This window comes from Hippopotamus amphibius, chromosome 3 (genome assembly GCF_030028045.1).
Source record: "Hippopotamus amphibius kiboko isolate mHipAmp2 chromosome 3, mHipAmp2.hap2, whole genome shotgun sequence".
In the NCBI taxonomy this organism is placed as follows: Eukaryota; Metazoa; Chordata; class Mammalia; order Artiodactyla; family Hippopotamidae; genus Hippopotamus; species Hippopotamus amphibius.
This window is the reverse complement of record NC_080188.1, coordinates 163,693,726-163,717,091: the sequence shown is the minus strand read 5'-3', so window position 1 is coordinate 163,717,091 and position 23,366 is coordinate 163,693,726. Positions and strand designations below refer to the sequence as shown.

At 36.9% G+C, this 23,366-nt stretch overlaps 1 protein-coding gene across 1 annotated transcript in view; it reads right to left on the bottom strand.

Annotated features, from left to right (window-relative positions):
• Nucleotides 1–1,804: 1,804 nt before the first annotated feature.
• Nucleotides 1,805–23,366, bottom strand: part of KCNK2 (potassium two pore domain channel subfamily K member 2) — a 134,915-nt gene continuing 113,353 nt past the window's right edge. The window contains exons 7-8 of the mRNA XM_057727990.1: nucleotides 2,490–2,841; nucleotides 1,805–1,969 (exon numbers count right to left, since the gene is read on the bottom strand). Of these exons, the coding sequence (XP_057583973.1) occupies nucleotides 2,524–2,841 (318 nt within the window). The 3' untranslated portion in view covers nucleotides 1,805–1,969; nucleotides 2,490–2,523. The remainder of the gene's footprint in view (nucleotides 1,970–2,489; nucleotides 2,842–23,366) is intronic.

Below are 23,366 nucleotides of genomic sequence, written 5' to 3'. Positions count from 1 at the left end.
AACAAAATGAAACTTGAAAAAAAAACAAAACTGAAATAATACACACTTCCTTAGATTTTTCCCCAATCCTAAGGATAATACTGGGGACCAGTTTTAGGATATTTACTGAGTATCAAGGTGCTTGGGAATGAATAAATACATTTATGTAAGATACTGACAAGATCTGTAGTCCAAATATTTGTGATATGAGGTCTAGAAGCTTAGTTGGCAACTACCTTCTTTAGGCTTCAACACTGCCAGGATGTTTGACTTTTCTTACAAAAAACATTCAGGTGCCCACGTTCTGCATTCCAATTACTTCAGTGTCAAGACAAGGTCTAACAATGATAAAATAAGATACTGATATAACAATTTAATAGAAACAATCTTGAATTTATATGCTCTTTAAAATATCATATTTTAAAAATGAAATTTCAGGATTTTTACTTTTGACTAACAGCCACCAAGAACACTTGCATGTATAACAAGGGTAGTAATACTGCATCAAAAATCTTTCTTGAATACTATGAACAAAGGAGCCACAAAAACTCAGCATGAAAAGTGACATCCTGGAGTTCTGCACAGCCAGAATCAGATCTAAGTCCTCAGCAGCAAGCAGGAGACTCAGAAAATGCTGACTTTAATTACAAACTTTATTTATCAATACAATTCACAGTTTATACATGGTGCATTCCACCATATGAACTTTCAGAACAGTTACTGAGGAAATGGGTGTAGCTTTCCTTCTAAAAGAGCCTGACTTTCTAAAATTTTGGTTAGAATTTTTTTAGTTTATAAAAGTATCTTCAACAAGTTAACTGAATATTTACATTTCTAGCTTAAACTTAAATTTTGGAAAATAAGCATCTACTAAGTTTTTTTTTTTTTAGATCCTGGGTTTATTTTTTAAGACCCTAATCTGAATGCCACTTATTCAAATACCCCCCACCCCCAGGAATAAAAGTAATGTTTTGCAATTATATTTAGGGAAATCATTTTCTTTCTGCATTTTAAAAATTATATTTACAATGTACAGCAGATCTATGTATGAAAATAAAAGAAAGAGTAGCAATCTAGTAGGTGCCTTTACTGAATTTCTTCTGAATCTTGAAAACATCCAAAGAGTTGCAGGATATAAAATTAAACTAAGGAAAATTAACAGCCTTTTCTATCTTTAAAAAAAAGCTCTCAAGATTTAAATTGTGCTATAACAGCTTTTTCTCTAACGTCAGAGATGAATTATGCCTGCAATCTGCATTTTTTTCCGTGTGCAAAATCACAGTGATCCCAGTTTCAACTTCTGCTCTCACACTCAGCCACAACTCCAGAGGTACACCCACAGAAGGCTAGGACTGTGCCCAGCTCTACCTGCCACATCCCCTCCCCTCATCTGGCAAATGTTACCTAAGGAAAGAAAATCATATAAGCCTTTCATACATCAAAAAGCAAATAGATGCTGGCAGTATAATGTTTATTAGCAAATGCCTGTAACACATTGTTTTGCTGTCTTCTTTTCACCCAAATGGCAATTCACACCAATTGTCTAAATTCACCTTCAAGAATATCCATTTTAACAGTTTTCTTTTGTCAGATCATTTATGTATATATATGGATATATATATATATGGATTTTTCTTCTTCCACCTTTAAAAGATGTATATATAGTTACTAATAAATGATAAATTTTAAATACTGCCAGGAAAAAAGGGACTGTTTGGGAGCAGCCAATTTTTACTGGCCTGGTAATAATTACACCGTATATATGTACCATTGGTACCTGAGTCAAATAAATACTCAGAGGGGCCATCTCTGCACCTCATTTCTCTGCAGTGCCTTTAACGCTAGGGTTTCTGAGTGTTGCTTCATTGTCCATCTAATTTGGCATCTAATCCTTCTTCGAGCATCATCACTTCAGTCATTTTACACACTGTTTCCAGCAAGGTATGGTATTCAAACAGGAGTTGTGGGGTAAAGGACTGCGGAGTTGAGCCTAGGGGTGGGGCAGGGAAGGAGAAACCACACATTAGCTAGAGAGGTTCTGTTTCTTCATAAGATAAGGCACTGACAGAAAATTTCTTAGGTAAAAGGCTGCATAAGAATTTCTTGCCATTTACAAAAAGAAATGTTGTCATCCATAAATGGTGCATATCTAGGCTCAGTTAGGTAGACCCTGAAAAGTTAAGGACTGATCCCTCAAAGCTACATTATTACCAGAAACAATTATAATTCGTTCTGAGGCCTCATGGCATATTTGGAAAAGAGGGAGGAAAACAGTCTGGGCACAAAAAGGCATCAGACATTGCTTGTTTTATTCCACTGGTCAAAGAAAGTGGACCATTCAACAAGCATCATCAAAAAGATAGTGCTGGCTCAGTATTCCAAATTCTCTTGATGGTAGATGACCATGATGGGTGTATCTATTTTCTTTTTTTTTCCTTTTTGGAGCTCATGCACAATTTTAAAAAAAATGCTACCAGCAACAGTCATAAAGAGCATATAGAAGTCCTCACCTATGGCTATGCCTAAGGCTCTTCAAAGAGAGGGCTATTTAATGTTCTCAATAACAGCAATTTCCTCGCCTGCACAGTGTGGCGTCAATCCGTTCAAATAGATACTTTCAGTTTTCAGCAAGGAAGGCAAGACATCCCTCTCGCTGGCTAGGTGGTTCACTGACAGGGTCCTCCTACAGGGAGTCAGCTCCTGGTTGTGGTTTCCAGCCAGTTCTGCGGAGAGCTTCCGCTTAATGGAGGTGGCGCGCTGGAACTTGTCATAAATCTCCACGCTCAGCCTTCTCCTGGTTTCCTTGAATTCAGCCGTGACGTTGGCTGTCCACTCAGCAGCGTGGGCTCTGAACTCTCCCACCTGGAACATGCAAGCAGAGAAAAGACAAAGAGACACCAACAGGACAGTCAATGTTCTGTGTGCTTCATCTTCTGATCACTGTATTTGGAGGATTTAGAAAGAAGACTGTAGCCTTTTGTGATATGAGAGGTCTGAGAATTGAGGTACTTAGGCAAATTGTGAAGAGCAAGATTCCATTTTATATAGATATGACTCTAAAAATGAAACTATAAGCTTAAACTCTATCAACAAAATTGTATTAGAGCTAATAGATGTCCTTGTTTTTGGAGATGAATCCTGTCATTGAAACTTCTGATGCTATAAAAAGGCAATCTCTAACTTTTTAAAACTCTGTTTTTTTTTTTAATCTGTAATTTTAGGAAGTATTTGAATGTAGAGAAGGCAGTAAGACATAGGAGAAGCTGCAAGACAGAGTAAAAGAGCCTGGAATGTGAACCCAGATGACCTGGTTGGTTCTCACAGCAGCAATGCTGTTTGCTTGGGATATGAGCACAGATTTTAGAGACCAGACACGGTGTGTGCAAGAACTGTGAATCCGACCCCACCCTAGTCCTTTAGGAATCCTCCACTTACTAAATAAGCAATAAAATAGTTTGTGTCTGCTTCCAGGGAAAGCAAATAAACAAGGACCGGCAAGTTCATTTTGAGGCCCACTTGGAGAATGTCCAAGGAATAATTTCTCAATGAATTTGTGGAATTAGTGAAGGTAACCTGTCTGAGCTGCCATTTCCTCAGCTGTAGAACAGGCATCTTCACAGCACACACCTAACAGAATGGCTGCGGTAAATGCACTTCAACGGCAAGAGCCTATCACTGTCATTATCATTGTGGCCTTTGTTTGAGGTTAAAGAAAAAAATATTGCCAAGTGTTAGGCACGTGCACAAGGTTTTCTCTGACCTCTTTACGATTATATGTGCACTTTAGTGACCTAAAATAGAACAATGACCAATCCCACGGGAAACTTTATAATCTTTTTCTTAACCAATTAGAAGGTAATCATCCAGAATATCTCCTAACACGGAACAACTCCCCTGCTCCCCACTGCTAGCACTTCTGCTTTCGGCTCAGGGAGCTCCACTAAACTCAAGTGGCATAGGCTCCTCTTTACCTGGCAAGCAAGTAACTACAGCTTTGCTTTGTTTTAACTCTGTTGCTTTTTGTTTTAAATTTTGATATGGGAAATATAACTGATGGTTTCTGCTACAGTCTGAATATTGGTGTCTCCTGAAAATTCATATATTGAAATCCTAACTCCAAAGGTGACTGTAGTAGGAGGTGGGGCCTTTGGGAGGTGCTGAAGTCATGAGGTGAAGCCCTCATAAATGAGATCAGTGCTCTTATAAAAGAGGTTCCAGAGAGATCCGTCACCCTTCCACCATGGGAGGACACAGCAAGCAGGCTCTGGCTACAAACCAGGAAGAGAGTCCTCACTCAATCATGTTGGCACTATGATCATGAATGTCTAGAACTGTGAGAAATCAATGTTGTGTATAAGATCCCCAGTCTGTGGTTTTTGTTATTGCAGCCTGATTGGACAAAGTCAGGTTATAAATATTTATACTGAAAATCTGATTTATAAGAGGACATATAGGACTTCCTTCATGGCATAGTGGTTAAGAATCTGCCTACCAATGCAGGAGACACGGGTTCAAGCCCTGCTCCAGGAAGATCCCACATGCTGCAGAGCAACTAAGCCCGTGCACCACAACTACTGAGCCTGCACTCTAGAGCCCACAAGCCACAACTACTGAGCCCACATGCTGCAACTACTGAAGCCCATGCGCTCTAGGGCTTGTGCTCTGCAACAAGAGAAGCCACTGCACTGAGAAGCCCGGGCACCACAACAAAGAGTAGCCCTCGCTAGCCACAACTAGAGAAAGCCCGCGAGCCGCAATGAAGACCCAATGCAGCTAAAAATTAAATAAATATTTTTTAAAAAAAAAGAAAGAAAAAAGAGGGCATATGTATATATGGCTACTTTAATATGATGTGTACATACACTAGGATGGTTACAGATATGTGTGTGTGTGTGTGTACATAAAATGGTAACTGTTCAGATATCCTTAGAAGGTGGCACATGGCAGACCAACTCTTCCTCATCCATCCATAATCACATACATGCACACATTTGATGATCTACTTTTTATTTTAAAAAGGTCTTTTATTTCCTTCTTGTATTGTTCTAACAAGAAATAATTGCTTGTTTTCCGGGTCTGGTTCTGAGAAAAGCAAAACTGGACAAATGAGAACTTTGTGGCATGAATAATTGGCAAAATCAAGCATTCCTTAATCACTGAGGCAACTTAGAGGGAACTTGCAGGCAAGGAAGTGCTAAATTTACAGCAATTCAGCCTGAAGATTCTTACTGTTCCCATAAGGGACTGTGTCCAATTGTACTGAGCTCTAAAAGAGAGTATTGAATGTTTAATCCTGCTTTGGGGGGACTCTCTGGTTAGAAAAGAATAGGCAGTATCGATCAATGGTAAGAAATGCTGAATCACTCCAAAGAAACCTATAAATAAATCCCTCAACTGTTTATATTCTTTTTCTGTTTACCTGTCTTTTTATTTAGACTAAGAATTTTTGAGTTCAGAGTCTATACTATATTCATTGGTGTATCTAAAACACCTAGTCTGGAATAGAGAAGGCACTCAGTAGAAACTTGATGAATTATGTTGAATTAATAAGTAAACACTACCTTAAAAGTTTTGAAATAATATTTTTAACATAAAAAGAGATTCAGTTGTTTCTCTACCAGTTTCAATTTAATTTTAAAGACTTAAAATTGCAGGCTGCTTAAAGATGGTACACAAACGCAAAGAGAAAACCTGATTAACATGGTCTTGAACAAAACAGTTATCATTGTCCAACATATTACTAAAGTCTCCTAGTTTACGGTACAAACAGATAATCCTGAAGTGTGAAATTTGCTGTTAAAATAAAACAATAATTATTGATGAAAAACTAAACATTTCTATCTGACCTTTATTTTCACCTTACCAATTATTTTATTAAAAAGGAAATAATCTGTTCTTTTTGAGGATTCATAATTGTCTACATGTAAAAAGAACAAATACTAATATACTTTTTTCTATGATGAGCTTATCTTAGTAGTAAGGTTAATATGATAAAGAGAACAGGCAAGAGTCTACACTTTTGTTTAAATAAGTGTCTGTGAAAAGTATAAGAATCAACTACTGTATTCAATTTCCTCCCATATACAAGTGATTAATCAGAAACAATCACTTTCTTAAAGGACATCTGTCTGAGTAAGCCCCTAAATCATGCCTCAAGTCCTGAGGCACTGTCAGAACTGATGGACCTAAAATTAGGTCTATTCTATTGGTTTTATCTTGGTTACAACCTTTTACCTTCATGAGCAGAAAGGCCACTGACCTTCATAGGATGTGCCTCACCTTTTCTTTGGTAATGGTCACCTCATCTTTTTATCATAAAATTATCTTCTTATAAGATGTGGTGTATACACACACACACACACACACACACACACACACACACACACACACACACACACACACACACGCAATGGAATATTATTCAGCCATAAAAAAGAGTGAAATAATGCCATTTGCGGCAACATGGATGGACCTAGAGATTATCATACTAAGTAAAGCAAGTCAAAGACAAATATGATATTACTTATATATGGAATCTAAAATATGATACAAATGAACTTATTTACAAAACAGAAATAGGCCCACAGACATAGAAAACAAATTTATGGTTACCAAGCGGGAAGGGGGAAGGGATAAATTAGGAGTTTGGGATTAGCAGATACACACTACTACATATCAAATAGATGACCAACAAGGACCTACTGTATACCACAGGGAACTCTACTCAATATTTTGTAATAACCTATAAGGAAAAAGAATCTGAAAAAGAATAGATACATGTATATGTGTAACTGAATCATTTTGCTGTACACCCGAGACTAACACAGCATTGTAAATCCACTATACTTCAATAAAAAATCTTATTGTTAATAATAATAGACTTTTCTTATCCAAAATTTAAATGTTAATATACTTATTTGCTAATTTTCTATCTCCAACAATTAAGATGTAAGTTCTATGTATAGCTCAGCACCTAGAATACCTCATATGTGGCTAAGAAATACCTGTTAAGTGCATGAACACATCCCTCAAATTCACGTTCTCTGTAATATCACATCTCAGTGATAATAAAGAGCCCCAGTGCAGCCTGCACACTGCCACTGGTTTTTCTTCTCTGTACTAACCTTACTTTATTCCTCCTCCATTTTGATGATCATTAATATTTTTGCAAAAATGGTCTTATATTGGGCTTCCCTGGTGGTGCAGTAGTTAAGAATCCGCCTGCCAATGGAGGGCACACGGGTTTGATCCCTGGTCTGGGAAGATCCCACATGACATGTAACAACTAAGCCTGTGCACCACAACTACTGAGCCTGCGCTCTAAAGCCCACAAGCCACAACTACTGAGCCCATGTTCAACAACAAGAGAAGCCACCACAATAAGAAGCCCATGCACCGCAATGAAGAGTAGCCCCCGGTCTCCACAACTACAGAAAGCCCGTGCACAGCAACAAAGACCCAATGCAGCCAATAAATAAAAAAACAAATAAATAAATAAATTTGAAAACATGGTCTTATAGTAACCACATTGTTTATGAGTGGCTTTTCTTCACTTAACCAATTTTACTCATTTTTCCCTATTAGTACTCATCATACTACCTTGTAGTTTACACCAGCTGCCTAGAATTCCACAGGGTGATGGATGTGGCGTGCCCCTAGTGATGCATGCGGGTTTGTTTCTTGTTTTCTTTGCTGTGGAAAATAACACTTCAGTGAATACTCTTATACCCATATCTTTGATAGTATGTTCAAGTATTACTAGAAGTGGAAAAATTACGTCAAAAGATATGTATATTTTCAGATTTTGAGGACACTGTGAAATTTCCATCTAATCCCTGCTGTTTTCAGACTCAGGGTTCCCAGTCACCCCATTATTTCTTCTTTCTGCACACTGAGGTAACCTCCGTCTTTTCACAGCAAAAAGCGCCAGATCATGGTACCTGCATAGAAAATTCTCTAGATATTTTAATCAACCCTCTATTGCAATTTGAAATTTAACTAGTCATGATAAATTGGATGAAGAATGAAAACCTTCCTTAGACTTGATCTGATTTTTCTCCAGAAGCAGGTTTTATGTCACCATGATCTCTCAAGGTTGCACTAATGACACACACACAGCTTTCTAAAGAGCCAGGTGCTTCCACAAATTAGTGATTCCTGCAAATTAGGAAAAGGCTAAATGCAAAGAAGGCGCAGACTGGTCTAAGTCCATGACTTCTTCAATGTCTTATCTTTAATTGCACTCAGTCTCTGGCAGAGGGGACTGTCACTTTTGGGGACATGTTTTTTTTCTTCCTCTAATTTCTCTGGAGTTCCCAAAGGTGGAAAGGCAGTCTCTGGAGGGCATAAGGGTAGCAGCTGAAAATGTCAGAAAACGGGGAAGAGGGGTTAGCAGGAAGTGGGAAGAAGCCTGCGGTTCCAGCTCTGTCACTTACATGTGTGCCTACAGGCAAGCAACTTAACCTTTTTTTGTTTGTTTCAGAGTCCTTATCTATACAATAAGGTCATAATAATCTATTTCACATGAGAAACAAGTGGTGTGTGTGTGCGCGTGTGTGTGAATGTGTGAGTCTGTGTTGTTAAAATATAAAGGACTACACAATTAGTAATTATGACGATGAGGCTGGTGATGAGGAGATGGCTTGTCAAGGGTCCTTAAAGAGCTTAAAGGAGAGTGCCAGACGCAGAATAAGTGACAGACAATTGAAAAAATGGGTCACTTCTCCTTGGAATATAATTACAGGTTCTAGGTACCCAATGGCAGCATAGCCTGAGGTCTCTGAAATTCTCACCAGAAGTGGTACAGATTGCCTAACCCAGAGTTCTGGAGATCTTTAAGGCTTGACGTATTTCAAGAATGTTGAAGACGTACATAAAAAATACAACTGAGCAATCATCCTAGTCAGACACATTGAATGATGTATTTCATCAAACGAAGGTCAATGCAAGAGAGTGTTTATGTTTGCCTTATACTCATTACTACAACTGGAATGATATTGTAAAATAATGAATTCATTGTATCACTCAATAAACATGCATAACTCATAACAAAAAGGACCCTCATTATTAATTACTCTCATCATGGGGTCATGCCTGATCTCTACTTCTACAGAGATCCTGAAGAGACTGAAAAGAGCAGGCGGCAACTGAGAAGGCTGTGACCACTGAGGAATTTCAGGGTGAATGGACTGCTCCAGCTCCCGAGTTCACTGGGACTCAACCTGCAGTGGCAGACTGGTCTGAACGTGTGCAGGTGCCCTCTGTGCTTATTCAGCAGCCCCCCAGTGAAGCCTGGAGCGCTTAGCCTGCCACTGAAGACTGCTCTGCAGCTCCCACAGCTCAGGCCACTGAGCAGCAGGAACTACTACTGAGTGGTCTTAAGCCATTCTTCCACAAACTCTTAAAATTGAAATAGGTTGATGGAAAATAAGCAGTTTCTAAAAAATAAAAAATTTGTATGCATAGATACTACTGTGCTAGGCATTGCTCTTTTAAAAGCATTAACTTATTTAATCTTTACAACAACCCTATGGGGAAGATTCTACTTTTCACAGAAGAAACTGAGGCTAGAGAGGTTAAAAAACTGAAGCCACACAATGCATATACAGTAGAGCCAGGAGCCAGGATTCAACTTGGAGGTCTAACTCCAGCATATTATTTTTCTCACCAGTAAGTCTTATTAATCCTAAAGGCTAAACACCTTTGGGAGGAGTGCAAGGCAAATTCCCATTATGTGGAAATCTCCCCTATAGCAGGTTATATGAAGGTGAAGATCCATCTCCATAATTTCCTAAAGAAACTGGAAAGAATGAAAATTTACTCATAAAAACATGCACTAGGACTACTTATCGAAATCAATAATGCTATCTATTCCCTCTGTATTGTGCCCTTATTTTTCTACTATTCTTCATGATACTAGACTTGAGGAACATAGCCACTCAAAGCTTAAAAAAAGGGAAAAATAAAGGAGAGTCCCTCAAAAACCAAACTAAAGCCATCAAAATAAAGAAAAATTTAGTCCCATTTCTTAAAAAAAATCCTGACCTTACAGAATTGTCTATACCAGTGTATTCATTATTCATCAAATAGCACATGGTGTCCTAAAGTAAAGGCTCGTATCTCTGAATGGTGATAAAATCGTACATTCAAACTCTGAAGGTGTTTTTTTTTGTTTTCAAAGACGTTAAAAAATAAGATCCAGAGAACAGCACATTTATGTAAGTAAATATTTTTCTGGATTGAAACATTAATGCTTGTGGATAATTAAAATGAATCCTTATGCACTAAAACATGTTTGTTTCGTCAGATTTTTAAAAAATCTTTCAACAACTTATTCAAATAGTATGTCATCTCCCTAAAACTAAGGAAATCTACAGCACTTAGTCATAACAAAGCTGAGGACTCCAACGTGAGCAGAAATAGCTCCTAAAGGATCACCATGAATGTGGTGATCACCTGCAGCTCATGCACTTGACTCAAAAAGGTCTTCCTCTGTATGTATGTATTCTTACCTTTCACATAATTCTCACAGACCAGGTGATCTGATTTACAAGAAAAGGAAGAAAATGGAGTGCTACAGTCACTTGCCTTCTAAACTCTACTGGAAATGCTCTCATCCTTGTCACTAAATTCAGAGCACCATTCTCTGTCCTTCTTTTGCCTGTTCTTTACAGCTGCAAATGGCATTGCTGATGACTCCCTCCCTCCCAATCAGTCTTTGCTCTTAATTTCCAAGTCAGTACATTTTCATGGTGATGGGTTTTTTTTTTTTTTTTTCAACCATTCAGGTTAATTCTTCTCCATCAACATTGTCATCAAACCTGGGATCATTTTCTTTCACCCTCCTCTTAACTACCTTTGTTCCTCAGGCTTCTACTCTTCTCATTTCCCCTGAATAACCATATCCTTCCAATTATTTCAAGTACTGTCTATTTGCTGACGACTCTCAAATATCTCTTCTTAGGTCAAGTCTCCGTACTGAATTCTGTATCTGTACAACTGACTGCTTATGAAACATATTCACTTTAGATGACTCCCAGGCATCTCAAACTCAGCACATCTCCAAATGAAATCCATTAACTTCTTAAACCTGTTCTTAGTTAATTTCTTATCCCAGAGAATAGCACCATTAACAACTAAGTTTCCCAAGTGGCACTTCAATATAATCCTTTATTCTTCCTCTTACCCAATCTTACATCAAATCAACCCTGTCTTGCTGATTTACCTTTTTTCTCTCAATTCCTTTCACTTCTCTCTGTTCCCATTGCTAAAACTATAGTCCAGTCCACCATTTTGTCTCATCTATATTATTTCAGCAGCTTCCTAGCCAGTCTTGCTGACTTAAGTCCATCTCCCTTAAATGCATTCTTCACACAGCAATCAGAATGCCTCTTAAAAAGCACAAATCAATCAAGTATTTTGCCCTGCATAAAACTATTCAATTGATTCCCATTTCACTTAGTTCAAACTCCTTAAAGTGGCTGATACGTTCTAGGGCTTACCTACTGTTTCAGTCTCAATTCTTACTCCCAACCGTCTCAAAGTCTACTCTTGGGGGCCATTCTGAATATTTCTTTTATTTCTTCAAATATGCCACTCTTTCTTTGCCTTCATTCGTTACTTATTATTTTCTCTGTCCAGAATACTGATTCCCAGTCCTTCTCTGGGATATTTTCTGTTCATCTTAAATTAGACATCTTTATGAGGCCATTCCCCTGATCCTCCAGACAACATCAGGATCACTTGATATTTGTATCTACATCAGCCTGTATTTCCTTAGCATCACTCTCATCATAACTTATTACAACTACTAGTTTAAATGCTCCCCTGTCTTCACGGTAACAGAGAGGGTTTGTCTGCCACGTCCCATTCAGTATTCTCAGAACCTAGAATAGTATACATAGTGACAAGTCGATAAGTATTTGTTGCACAAATGAATGAATGAGACAAATCAATCATGCTTTGGGTACATGCTCCAGTAAAAAGAGTCTGCTTCCAAGTTGACTCTACTGGGATCATCTTGTTTCTCTCAGGAGGGAGACACAGCCAGGTCTAATTTATAGTAAAGGTTCAAAATATGTTTCCTCAAACTTTTTAGTCTTTGCAGAGCCTCCTCAGCATTCTAAGAAGCCTATGATGCTACTAATGCCTCATTTCACGGTGAAGAACATCATGCCTCTTGTATAGACCCCTTAAATCAAACTTCCTTTTCTTTCCCTTCTCCTTACCAGCTGGCTAACCTTTTCCATTGTTCTTACAATTCAGCATGACAATACCTGAATAGGCTACCCCAGAACCTGGGCTTCCCCATCCTCAAAGTATGTAACCTTTTTAAAGTCAAAGAAGGTTTATTTAACCTTTCACTTTAGAAGAAACACTAACATCTTCATCACTAACTAGGAACACTTATTAAGCAACTGGTAGTAGCTTTTCAAGGTACCAAAATCTCATGATTACAGAGGCCCAGTATTTTCCTCCCCAATCCTGGTTCCAAACCCAAATTTAAGGCAATTCTCCTTAATCAGATAAGATCGATAAGATGGCCTAAGAAAGATGAACGTTAACTATCTTGGAAACTTGCAATTTATGAAGTTTACAGGAAGCTCATTTGTAACCATAAGGAGTATTTATCACTCCATTGACTCCATTTAACCAACTACATGGCAGATTGCTTACAGGTAAGGATCACTACCCTATTTCTTATCAAGTTCACCCTTGCTTCTCACCCACTCCACATTGCAGAAACGTGGATAGTGCTTTGAGTAGAGTTATTTAATAAAATAAGTTTGGTCTTCCCAATGAGATGGTAATGACAGAGACTAAGCATCCTATTTGTTTCTTCTCATTAAAGTACCCAACATAGTAATTTGAACAATCTAGATTCCCACATACTTTCTTACTGACTAGTGTGAAATCTGTTACCATTGACTGACAGCCCTCTCCCTGCACGAACACTCTCAAGGGCCTTTATGTGAAGCTGATATTTGCCTAAGTTGTATATCAGTGTGTTTTGGTACAGCCTGAAGAAAAAGCAATTTATAAATCAATTTTCATAATCACTAAAATGTTCATATTCTTTGATAAAATTCAATAATTCATACACATTTAATCTGGGCAAGAATTTCTACCAATAGAAAAAAGTAAGTATGAAAGATTTTCTGAACCATATTTCGAATAGCACAATATTGAGATAAATCAACGTCATTTAAGAAGTCAGTGTTTATGTGAAGTCGGTCAGCTCTACTATTATGATTGTGTTAAGTGAAAGAGAGAACAAACTTGTCTTTATTTTGATTACACTACATAAAATAATGAATATATATAGGCAAGCATATTAAAGGTAAAAGTATGTAAAAGTGGAAACTGTGGATTTCAACAATCACCTACTGAATATCTATTGTGTACCAGGCCTTGAACTTAGTGCTGACTTTCTGGAGGTGCAGAAATTTTGAGTAGATTTTTTTCCTTTTAACTCTCCCCTTACTGATGTTATAATATTGCCTGCGCAGATTCAGTATATAGCATACCCAGCCCTAAATAAACTTTGTGAGGGCAGAGATCCCTTACAATTGCTATTTATTTGCTAAACACACATATCAGATTTGGATAGCAATTGCCACCTGGAATCTTTCTAAATATTATCTAAATATCAAAGTAAAAAAATACCTTGAAGACTAATTTTTAATGTTATAAAGAAAATAAAAATGATTGAGAATGTTTGAGTTAATATTTTTGAAACATAACTCTAACTTGTTTACTAAAGTATAATTTTTTATACCTTACTATACACCTGGGTGTGATGACGGATAACTCCCTGTCCCGTTTTTCATATCTGTTAACAATTTCACTTCTGAAAGTATCCTTGTCCTTACCCCGGTCAATCTTCATTGGAGTAGTCATTTCTTAGTAACGGAAAGTATAACATGAACTTGAGAGAATTTTCAGTGTTCTCAGTTTGAAAAAGAGTATTTTAAATTGCAGGTCTTTTAAATGCTTGGTTTTTATCAACTGCATTTCTAAGATTATTTTCCTCCAAACAACTCTACAAAATGTCAACGACACGTTTTTCCAAGAGAGTAAAGGTGATTTGCGAGGAGCAGTACTTCCTTATACTTCTTTTTCCCTCTGGTCTGTTTCTGGGCCCTGCTTCTGTGACAGGAAATCTTAATCCTACTTTGACTCTTGATAAGAGAACAGAATCCAGATACATGTCATCTAAAATCATTCTCTCCACATGGCAAAAGTCACTGTCTCCCCACCAGCTGGGGTTACCTGAAATATTACGGCTGAATATTAACTAACGTGAAAGAGGCTCTACAATTTTAAGCCATGCTATCCCATGAGTCCTGTTTTCTATAAAGTTCAACAATCACCAAAAGCCTGAACATTATTTCATTTTAAATCTGTTGCCTGATTTATCTAGGTGAACCTGTGAAATTCCTCAAATTTAGAACAATTCTAACCTAAATTATTTGTTCATTTACACTATTTAGTTCACTATGACCCTCAGAGCACCCAAAATGTTGTCTTCCTGAACAAGTCTTTAGCCTTCTGTACATTTCCATTAAATTAGAAAACCTAGTGTTCTCTGCTTCAGCTTTTCACCCAGCATCATAACCATCCACTTTCCCTAGCTATTTATTAACTTTGAATTTCTACTGTCCTCTTTATAGTGTTATGGTTTTCAATCATTAATAGACACGTGATAATCAAAATCTGCTAATATTCTAAATTGTCCATTTCCAAAGATGAATATCTCAGCAATTATTTGCAGGAAATTACTTCAGAGTGGAAACTGGTGGTATGATTTGGAAATCTGGCAACAGCAACTCTGCCAGTCCTCTGTGGTAAGATAATAATTCAAATTTTCTTTCTCTCAAAGTCCCTCCCACCATCTATTTTTCTTGAATCACTCCCTTCCCATTCTCACTTCATGTACAAGGCCTTTTTTTTTTTTTTTTTCAGAGCTGCAATCTTTTCGAGTGATTTTCCCCTACAAATCTTACCCTGCCTTATGCCCGTATTTTCTACTCTAATTTGCTTTACTTTTTCTTCTTATGTACACTTAATGAACTATGAATAATAATCACTCATTATAGGTAAGCCAGTCCCTTTCATTGAGTCATAATTGGATGAGGAATTTTTATCTGAAACACTGTAAGGTTTTAGTAAGGTTTCACAATTACCAACAGCCAACTCAAGTATTGGATAATACTTATAAGAGCCTCAACTTTTCTTTAAAAAAATATACTATTTACATACAGATCTAATCATTGTTTCTGTTGTGGCCAGAGTAATACGGACAGAGAAATTTTTCCCTAAGGAGCTAAAGCAAAGCTGAACATTTAGGATTTAATGGCCATTAAGAAACTTTCTTCAGGCATAAAACTAACGAGGTTCTTCTTGTCTTTGACCACTGGTTTCTCCTGTCCCTTTTGACAGTGGGATTTTAATTTGCTCTTCTCAATACTCAGATGCTTATCTACCTTAATAACTTGAGTAAAGTTAAATATTAAAAGCAGGCAGCTGAGTTGAAATCATCCCTCTGGTTAAATTTGTAAAAATAATTTGAAGCCTACTTTGCATTCCAATTTCAGAGGTTGCCTAAACTATAATTCCTGACAATTATCATTAATTCATTTTCTTAAGTATTGCTATTTCGTTGTATTGTTGAACTGTGCTATTAAAAGAACAATTCAAATTATTCTCTTTACTGACTAGGTTAAAAAAAAACAACTAAAAGGATTACAAAGTGTCACATTATATTCACAGAACTGTACATGATGTTTTTCTCCAGTTTTCAGGAAAGTATATGTAATATTCATAAGGTCTCCTTAATCTAAACTACTTTTTTTAGTTAGCAATTTCTCCACTTCTTAATACCACACATATGAACAAAACTATAAAGACTAAGTACAATAGTTTTAATAAAAACAATGTCAAGAAATATACTAATACCAATACCATGATTTTAAATCTTTCATCTAAAACTGCAAAAGGATAATATATAATATCAACTGCATGGATAATGAGGTGGGGCTGCAAAACCAGACATTCACTTGTAGAGTAAATTCAGCTTCCTAAGTGTTTTCATTGTAGTGACATACTGGCTTTGTGTCACTGAACACCTTTGAAATTCTCCCCCGGTCTGGATTACTTTAACGATCCATATTAGGGAGCTCATCCAATTTACACAACATTTTATTGTGTTGTAAAAATGGGGATTAAAATTCATGAAGCAAAATAATTTATATACTTTTTAATAAAATTCTCCACACATTTATATGATTGAGTTATAGTAACTAGATATTTGTACCATGTGGAAACTCTGTGATTGGGGGGTGATGTTGGGATAATCATGGGGGGGGGCATGGTGCCAGGATGGAATGTCAGAGCTAGATCAGCACGAGGGGAGCACTCACACAAGGAGTGGCAGCACAGCATGGGGTGTCAGAGCCTGAGAGCGGTAAGGAGGGCAACCCCACAAAGGAGGCCCAGCATATATTGCTGGAGACCAAGCAGGAGCGGGAGGGCATCCTTGAAGGGTTGGGGCTGGTGGCAGCTGAGACAATTCAAGACTGACTACATTCAAGAAGATTGATCAAATAAGATATTGAGAATAACAAGAATTAGGAATTTCACTGTAACAGAAAGTAATTACAAATATAAAAAAAGTAGAAAACTAATAGGAACTCTTGTGTTAGATTGGAATTGGAAATATCAGTTTGAACTCATGATTTTTTCTGTAATTATTATTATTGTTTTTAAAATTGAGGTATACAAAGGATCATAAGAGACTACTACAAACAACTATATGCCAATAAAATGGATAACCTGGAAGAAATGGTCAAATTCTTGGAAAGGTACAACCTTCCAAGACTGAACCAGGAAGAAATCAAAAGTATGAACAGACCAATCACAAGTAATGAAATTGAACCTGTGATTAAAAATCTTCCAACAAACAAAAGCCCAGGACCAGATGACTTCACAGGCAAATTCTATCAAACATTTAGAGAAGAGCTAACACTTCTCAAACTCTTCCAAAAAATTGCAGAGGAAGGAATACCCCCAAGCTCATTTTACAAGGCCACCATCACCCTAATACCAAAACCAGACAAAGACAACTCAGAAAAAGAAAATTAAAGGCCAATATCACTGATGAACATAGACGCAAAAATCCTCAACAAAAACACTAGCAAAGAGAATCCAACAACACATTAAAAGGATCATACATCATGATCAAGTAGATTTTATCCCTGGGATGCAAGGATTCTTCAACATATGCAAATCAATGAATGTGATATATCATATTAATGAATTAAAGAACAAAAACCAGATAATTATCTTAAGAAATGCAGAAAAAGCCTTTAACAAAATTCAACATCCATTTATGATAAAAACTCTCCAGAAGGACTTCCTAGGTAGCACAGTGGTTAAGAATTTGCCTTCCAATGCAGGGAACACAGGTTTGATCCCTACCCCAGGAAGATACCACATGCCATGGAGCAACTAAGCCCATGCAACACAACTATTGAGCCCATGTGCCACAACTACTGAAGGCCACGTGCCTGGAGCCCATGCTCTGCAACAAGAGAGGCCACCACAACGAGAAGCCCGCACACCACAACAAAGTGTAGCCCCTGCTCACTGCAACTAGAGGAAGCCCATGTGCAGCAACAAAGACCCAACACAGCCAATAAATAAATAAATAAATAAATAAATAAATAAATAAATAAATAAATAAATTTATATATTAAAAAAACCTCTCCGCCTAGAGGGAATCTACCTTAACATAATAAAGGCCATATATGACAAACCCACAGCAAATATCATTCTCACTGGTGAAGAACTGAAAGCATTTCCTCTAAGATCAGGAACAAGACAGGAATATCCACTCTTGCCACTATTATTCAACATAGTTTTGGAAGTCCTAGCCACAGCAATCAGAGAAGAAAAAGACATAAAAGGAATTCAAACTGGAGAAGAAGTAAAACTGTCACTGTTTGCATATGACATGACACTATACACAGAAAATCCTAGAGATGCCACCAGAAAACTACTAGAGCTAATCAATAAATTTGGTAAAGTTGCAGGATACAAAATTAATGCACAGAAATCTCTTGCATTCCTATACACTAACAATGAAAGATCAGAAAGAGAAATGAAGGAAACAATCCCATTGACCATTGCAACAAAAAGAATAAAATACCTAGGAATAAACCTACCTAAGGAGGTAAAAGACCTGTACTCAGAAATCTATAAGACACTGATGAAAGTAATCAAAGATGACACAAACAGAGAGATACACCATGTTCTTGGATTGGAAGAATCAATATTGTGAAAATGACTATACTACTTAAAGCAATCTACAGATTCAATGCAATCCCTATCAAATTACCAACGGCATTTTTCACAGAATTAGAACAAAAAATTTTACAATTTGTATGGAAACACAAAAGATCCCAAATAGCCAAAGCAAACTTGAGAAAGAAAAACAGAGCTGGAGGAATCAGACTCCCTCACTTCAGATTATACTACAAAGCTACAGTAATCAAGACAATATGGTACTGGCACAAAAATAGATCAATGGAACAGAATAGAAGGCCCAGAGATAAAGCCACACACCTATGGTCACCTAATCTATGAGAAAGGAGGCAAAAATACACAATGAAGAAAAGACAGGCTCTTCAATAAGTGGTGCTGGGAAAACTGGACAGCTACATGTAAAAGAATGAAATTGGAACACTCCCTAACACCATACACAAAAATAAACTCAAAATGGATTAAAGACCTAAATGTAAGGCCTGACACTATAAAACTCTTAGAGGAAAACACAGGCAGAACACTCTTTGACATAAATCGCAGAAAGATCTTTATTGATCTACTCCTAGAGTAATGAAAATAAAAACAAAAATAAACAAATGGGATCTAATTAAACTTAAAAGCTTTTTTACAGCAAAGAAAACCATAAACAAAACAAAAAGACAACCTTCAGAATAGGAGAAAATATTTGCAAACGATGCAACCGACAAGGGATTAATCTCCAAAATATACAAACAGCTTATGCAGCTCAATATCCAAAAAACAAACAACCCAATCAAAAAATGTGCAGAAGATCTAAATAGACATTTCTCCAAAGAAGACATGCAGATGGCCAAAAAGCACATGAAAAGCTGCTCAACATCACTAATAATTAGAGAAATGCAAATCAAAACTATAATGTGGTATTACTTCACACAGGTCAGAATGGCCATCATCAAAAAATCTACAAACAATAAATGCTGGAAGGATGTGGAGAAAAGGGAACCTTTCCACACTGCTAGTGGGAATGTAAATTGGTTACAGCCACTATGGAGAACAGTATGGAGGTTTCTTAAAAAACAAAAAGTAGAACTACCATATGACCCAGAAATCCCACTCCTGGGCATATAGAGAAAAACATAACTAGAAAAGATACATGCACCCTAATGTTCATCTCAGCACTATCTACAATAGCCAGGACACAGAAGCAACCTAAATTTCCATCAACAGGGGAAAGGATAAAGATGTGGTAGATATAGACAATGGAATCTTACTCAGCAATAAAAAAAGAATAAAATAATGCCATTTGCAGCAACACTGATGGACTTAGAGATTGTCATACTGAGTAAAAGTCAGACACAGAAAGACAAATATCATATGATATCTCATATGTAGAATCTAAAAAAAGGGTACAAATGAACTTATTTACAAAATGGAAGCAGAGGCATAGATGTGGAAAACAAACTTACAGCTACCTGGGGATGGGGGGGATTGAGGGATTGGGACTGACATATACACATTATTCTATATAAAATAGATAACTAATAAGAACCTGCTGTATAGCACAGGGAACTCCACTCAATACTCTGTAATGGCCTATATGGGAAAAGAATAAAAAAAAAAAAGACTGGATACATGTATAACTGATTCACTTTGCTGTACATCTGAAACTAACACATTGTAAACCAACTATACTCCAATAAAAAATTTTTTAAAAATTGAGGTATAACTGACATAACATATTGGTTTCAGCTGTACAATGCAATGATTTGATATTTGTATACATCGGAAAATGACCACAATAAATCCAGCTAACATCCTCATGGTTTTCAAGATATACAGATGGATAGAAAATAAATATAGATAGAAATATGTGTATGCATGAATATAAGATATAATCCTTAGCTCTGTCTACTCAGAGTGCCCAGGAGCAGTGACAACACCATTGGCCATGGGTACCCTTATCTTTGTTTCTAAATACCATTATCCATTAAAGGAAACCCTGGGTCCCCAGACAAATAAATGATTCCAGGCCTAGGGCAGAGAAATTATACATTGAACCTGGAACATCTCACTGTGCCATAAAATAAAAAAATTCTCAAAGATTGATGGGGATGTGCCAAAAGACACAGAAGACAGTTTGAAGGGGCTCCCACTGGCCAAGACTGGGACAACTTGAGGATCAAAATAAATGATATTTGTAAAGGAGTGTAACTCACTGATCAGAGCAGAAATCCATGAAACTGTACTGACATAAATAAATAAATAAAGTCTGATGATGAAAGAGACAATCATAAAGTCTCAAAGTACCTCTGTACAATATAAATATTAGTTATGTTATGGAAAAGACTTCTTTATAGTGGAGAAGTCTGGCAGCCACTACTTTATGTAATCTAGTTAACATTGCAAGTAATGGGACAAATTGAAATTGTGTACCATCTAAGAGGATGCAATGAGAAGAGCTTTTTCATGTGTTATTTAGATTTTTTGTTGGTATGTGATATTCATATTTCACTGGCACATTTAAAGAGATATATGATAGTCATAGTTAAGTGTCAGTGTTTAAATTCACTGATAATTATATCCTTTGCAATTATTTAACCTAAAATGGAATATTTTAGAACTTAAAATTATGCACAACAGACCTCACTTTTCAAAATACTTTCAAGGAGTTCACACACAAAAAGTGTGGAGACCACTGTTCCAGACCAGTGTTTTGTAACTATGGTATCAGGCAGCAATGAGAAAAGGTTTTCTCCTACAATGCACTACCTTCCCCTCCTCCAGGGACAGAAGTTGTGGCTCACTTCTTCATTCGCCTTTTCACCTTTTTGTCTTTCTCTATCCTGGAGTTTTAAGAAGAGAATGTAAATATTTTGGTACCCTAGAACATGATTGATTTAGGAAGTGTCACCCAACCGTGAGCTTTAGGGGCTATGTGAACCTCTTAAAACTGTATATACACTGTTAGGATTTGTGCATTTTTCACTGTGAAAGGGGATCAGAGCTCTTAACAAACTCAAAGAGGATGTGACCCAGTAAAGGTTATGAACTCCTGCTATATTAAGTGAATTCAACACTGATGTTTATAAGTGGAGTCTTCCTTTCTAAAAGTGGAAGACCATTCAAAGCAATATATTTCTAAGTTTCACGTTGTGTACTGTTTTATCTCAACTGCCTAGCACAGTACAGGCACACTGTAGACACTTATAAATCTTTGTTGAACAAATGTCTCAGAAGCCAAATGAATTTTAGGGTGTCACAAGGAGATGGGTAGATAACAGAGGAGAGGATGGTAGAGAGTATTATGGAGAATGGCATAAATTTCAAACAAGGAGTGTCATGATATAAAGACCCCCTGGAATGGGTTGGGAGAAAAGCTACTGCCCTCATGGTGCTTCCTCAGTGAGACAAATAACTTCATGAATAAACACATAATTACAAATCATGATTAAGTGCAGTTAAGCCAAAGCAAGAAATGTGATGAGCGCATATGAGGAGGAGGAATAATTTAGATTGGAGGGAGGGGTCAGATGGGATGTCTGGAGAGATGTGACATTTGATCTGAGATCCAAGTGGTCTCTGTGGTCAGCAAGGTGATGGGGTGTGGAGAAGAACATTCAAGGCCAGGGCACAGTGTGTGGGAAAGGAAGGGAACCCGTGTGAAAAAGAGCTTGGTGAAAGAAGGCCTGTGTGGTACGATTCTACGCTCTAGTGAATCCATAGATGAGCTCTGAGAGGTAAGAAGGGCCCAAATTATGCATGGATGCAGAAATCATGGTATTTAAAAGAGTTTGAACTTTATTCTCAGAGCAGTGGGAGACAACTGAAGAACGGGCAGCAGAGAATAACATTATCAGATTTGGGTTTTAATTTCTGCTCATGCACCACATGTGTTGACAAAAAATTCCTGGGAATGCAGAGGAAAGAAATGCAATTCTAGTTTCATTTATTTTTATTAAACTGCTACTAACATTTGCTGTATAGAATGACCCTAGTACCTTCACTTGGTCCCTGTTCCCTGGAGGACTGCTGAGGGAAGAACAGGATCTCCGCAATGGTCAGGGGGACAGGGCCTCCCTCGTTCCACTGCTGTCAGCATGTTCTGGTGCATTAGAATTTATGGGTTATTGGATATCAGCAATGTGGTTACTTTGATAAAACCAAGATCTTTAAACCACAGAGTTTTTGTAAAAGTAATAAGATGGGGTATGGCCATGAAAATCTTAGGCACCAACATACTGGTGGCATATTCCTCATGGTATAATACTTAAAGATCACCTATGCATTTTTCTTTCTTAAAATTTGATGACCTGTTTCATGATGAGGAAGTTTTCTGTAGGATGCTACTTGACAGATATTTCGAAACAAACTCATTTAGTTGACCTCTTCAAAGGGTATAAGATATAATACGGAGATTGCTGTTAAAAAATTTTTTTATGTGTACAATGGAAGAAAAAAAAAATTTAATGGGTGTTTGCAGATACTGTCATTGTTATATATGTCCCCCGAAATGGGGTGCCACTTATCAAATCACATCTTAATACTTAGTAAACTTGAGAGAAGGATTTTACCAACTGTAGAAAAGTCTCCCAAACAAAGGGTTTCAGTGGATATTGGACATGGGCTAACCTTAAAAACAATGGCTTGGCATCAGAGAAGATGAATATTTCCTAATTCAAGAAGATAATTTTCACAGCTAGTGAATAATATTTTTAAATGACTACAACATTTAAAAGGCAAAATTTAAAGCTGTACTTCTTTCACTTGTGCCTACATGAGTTACCTTTTTCTGACAAGACAACCATCAAATCAAGAATGAAAATAAACTGCACTATAAAGTAGAATCGGGAATTACCATCATATGGAGTGCTAAATCCAGATCTGAAAAGGTAATGCGACTTAACAAATTATATTATTCTCATTAGTAATTTTTAGTGAGAGTAAAAAAAAGGTTTTGTATTATCAGTAAGCACAATTAAAACATTTTAAAACTATTTCATTTTCATCTTTTAACATTTCTCCCTTTGGATACATTTTAAATATATATCTAATGTATTGGTACAGGAACACAGTAGTCTGTGTGT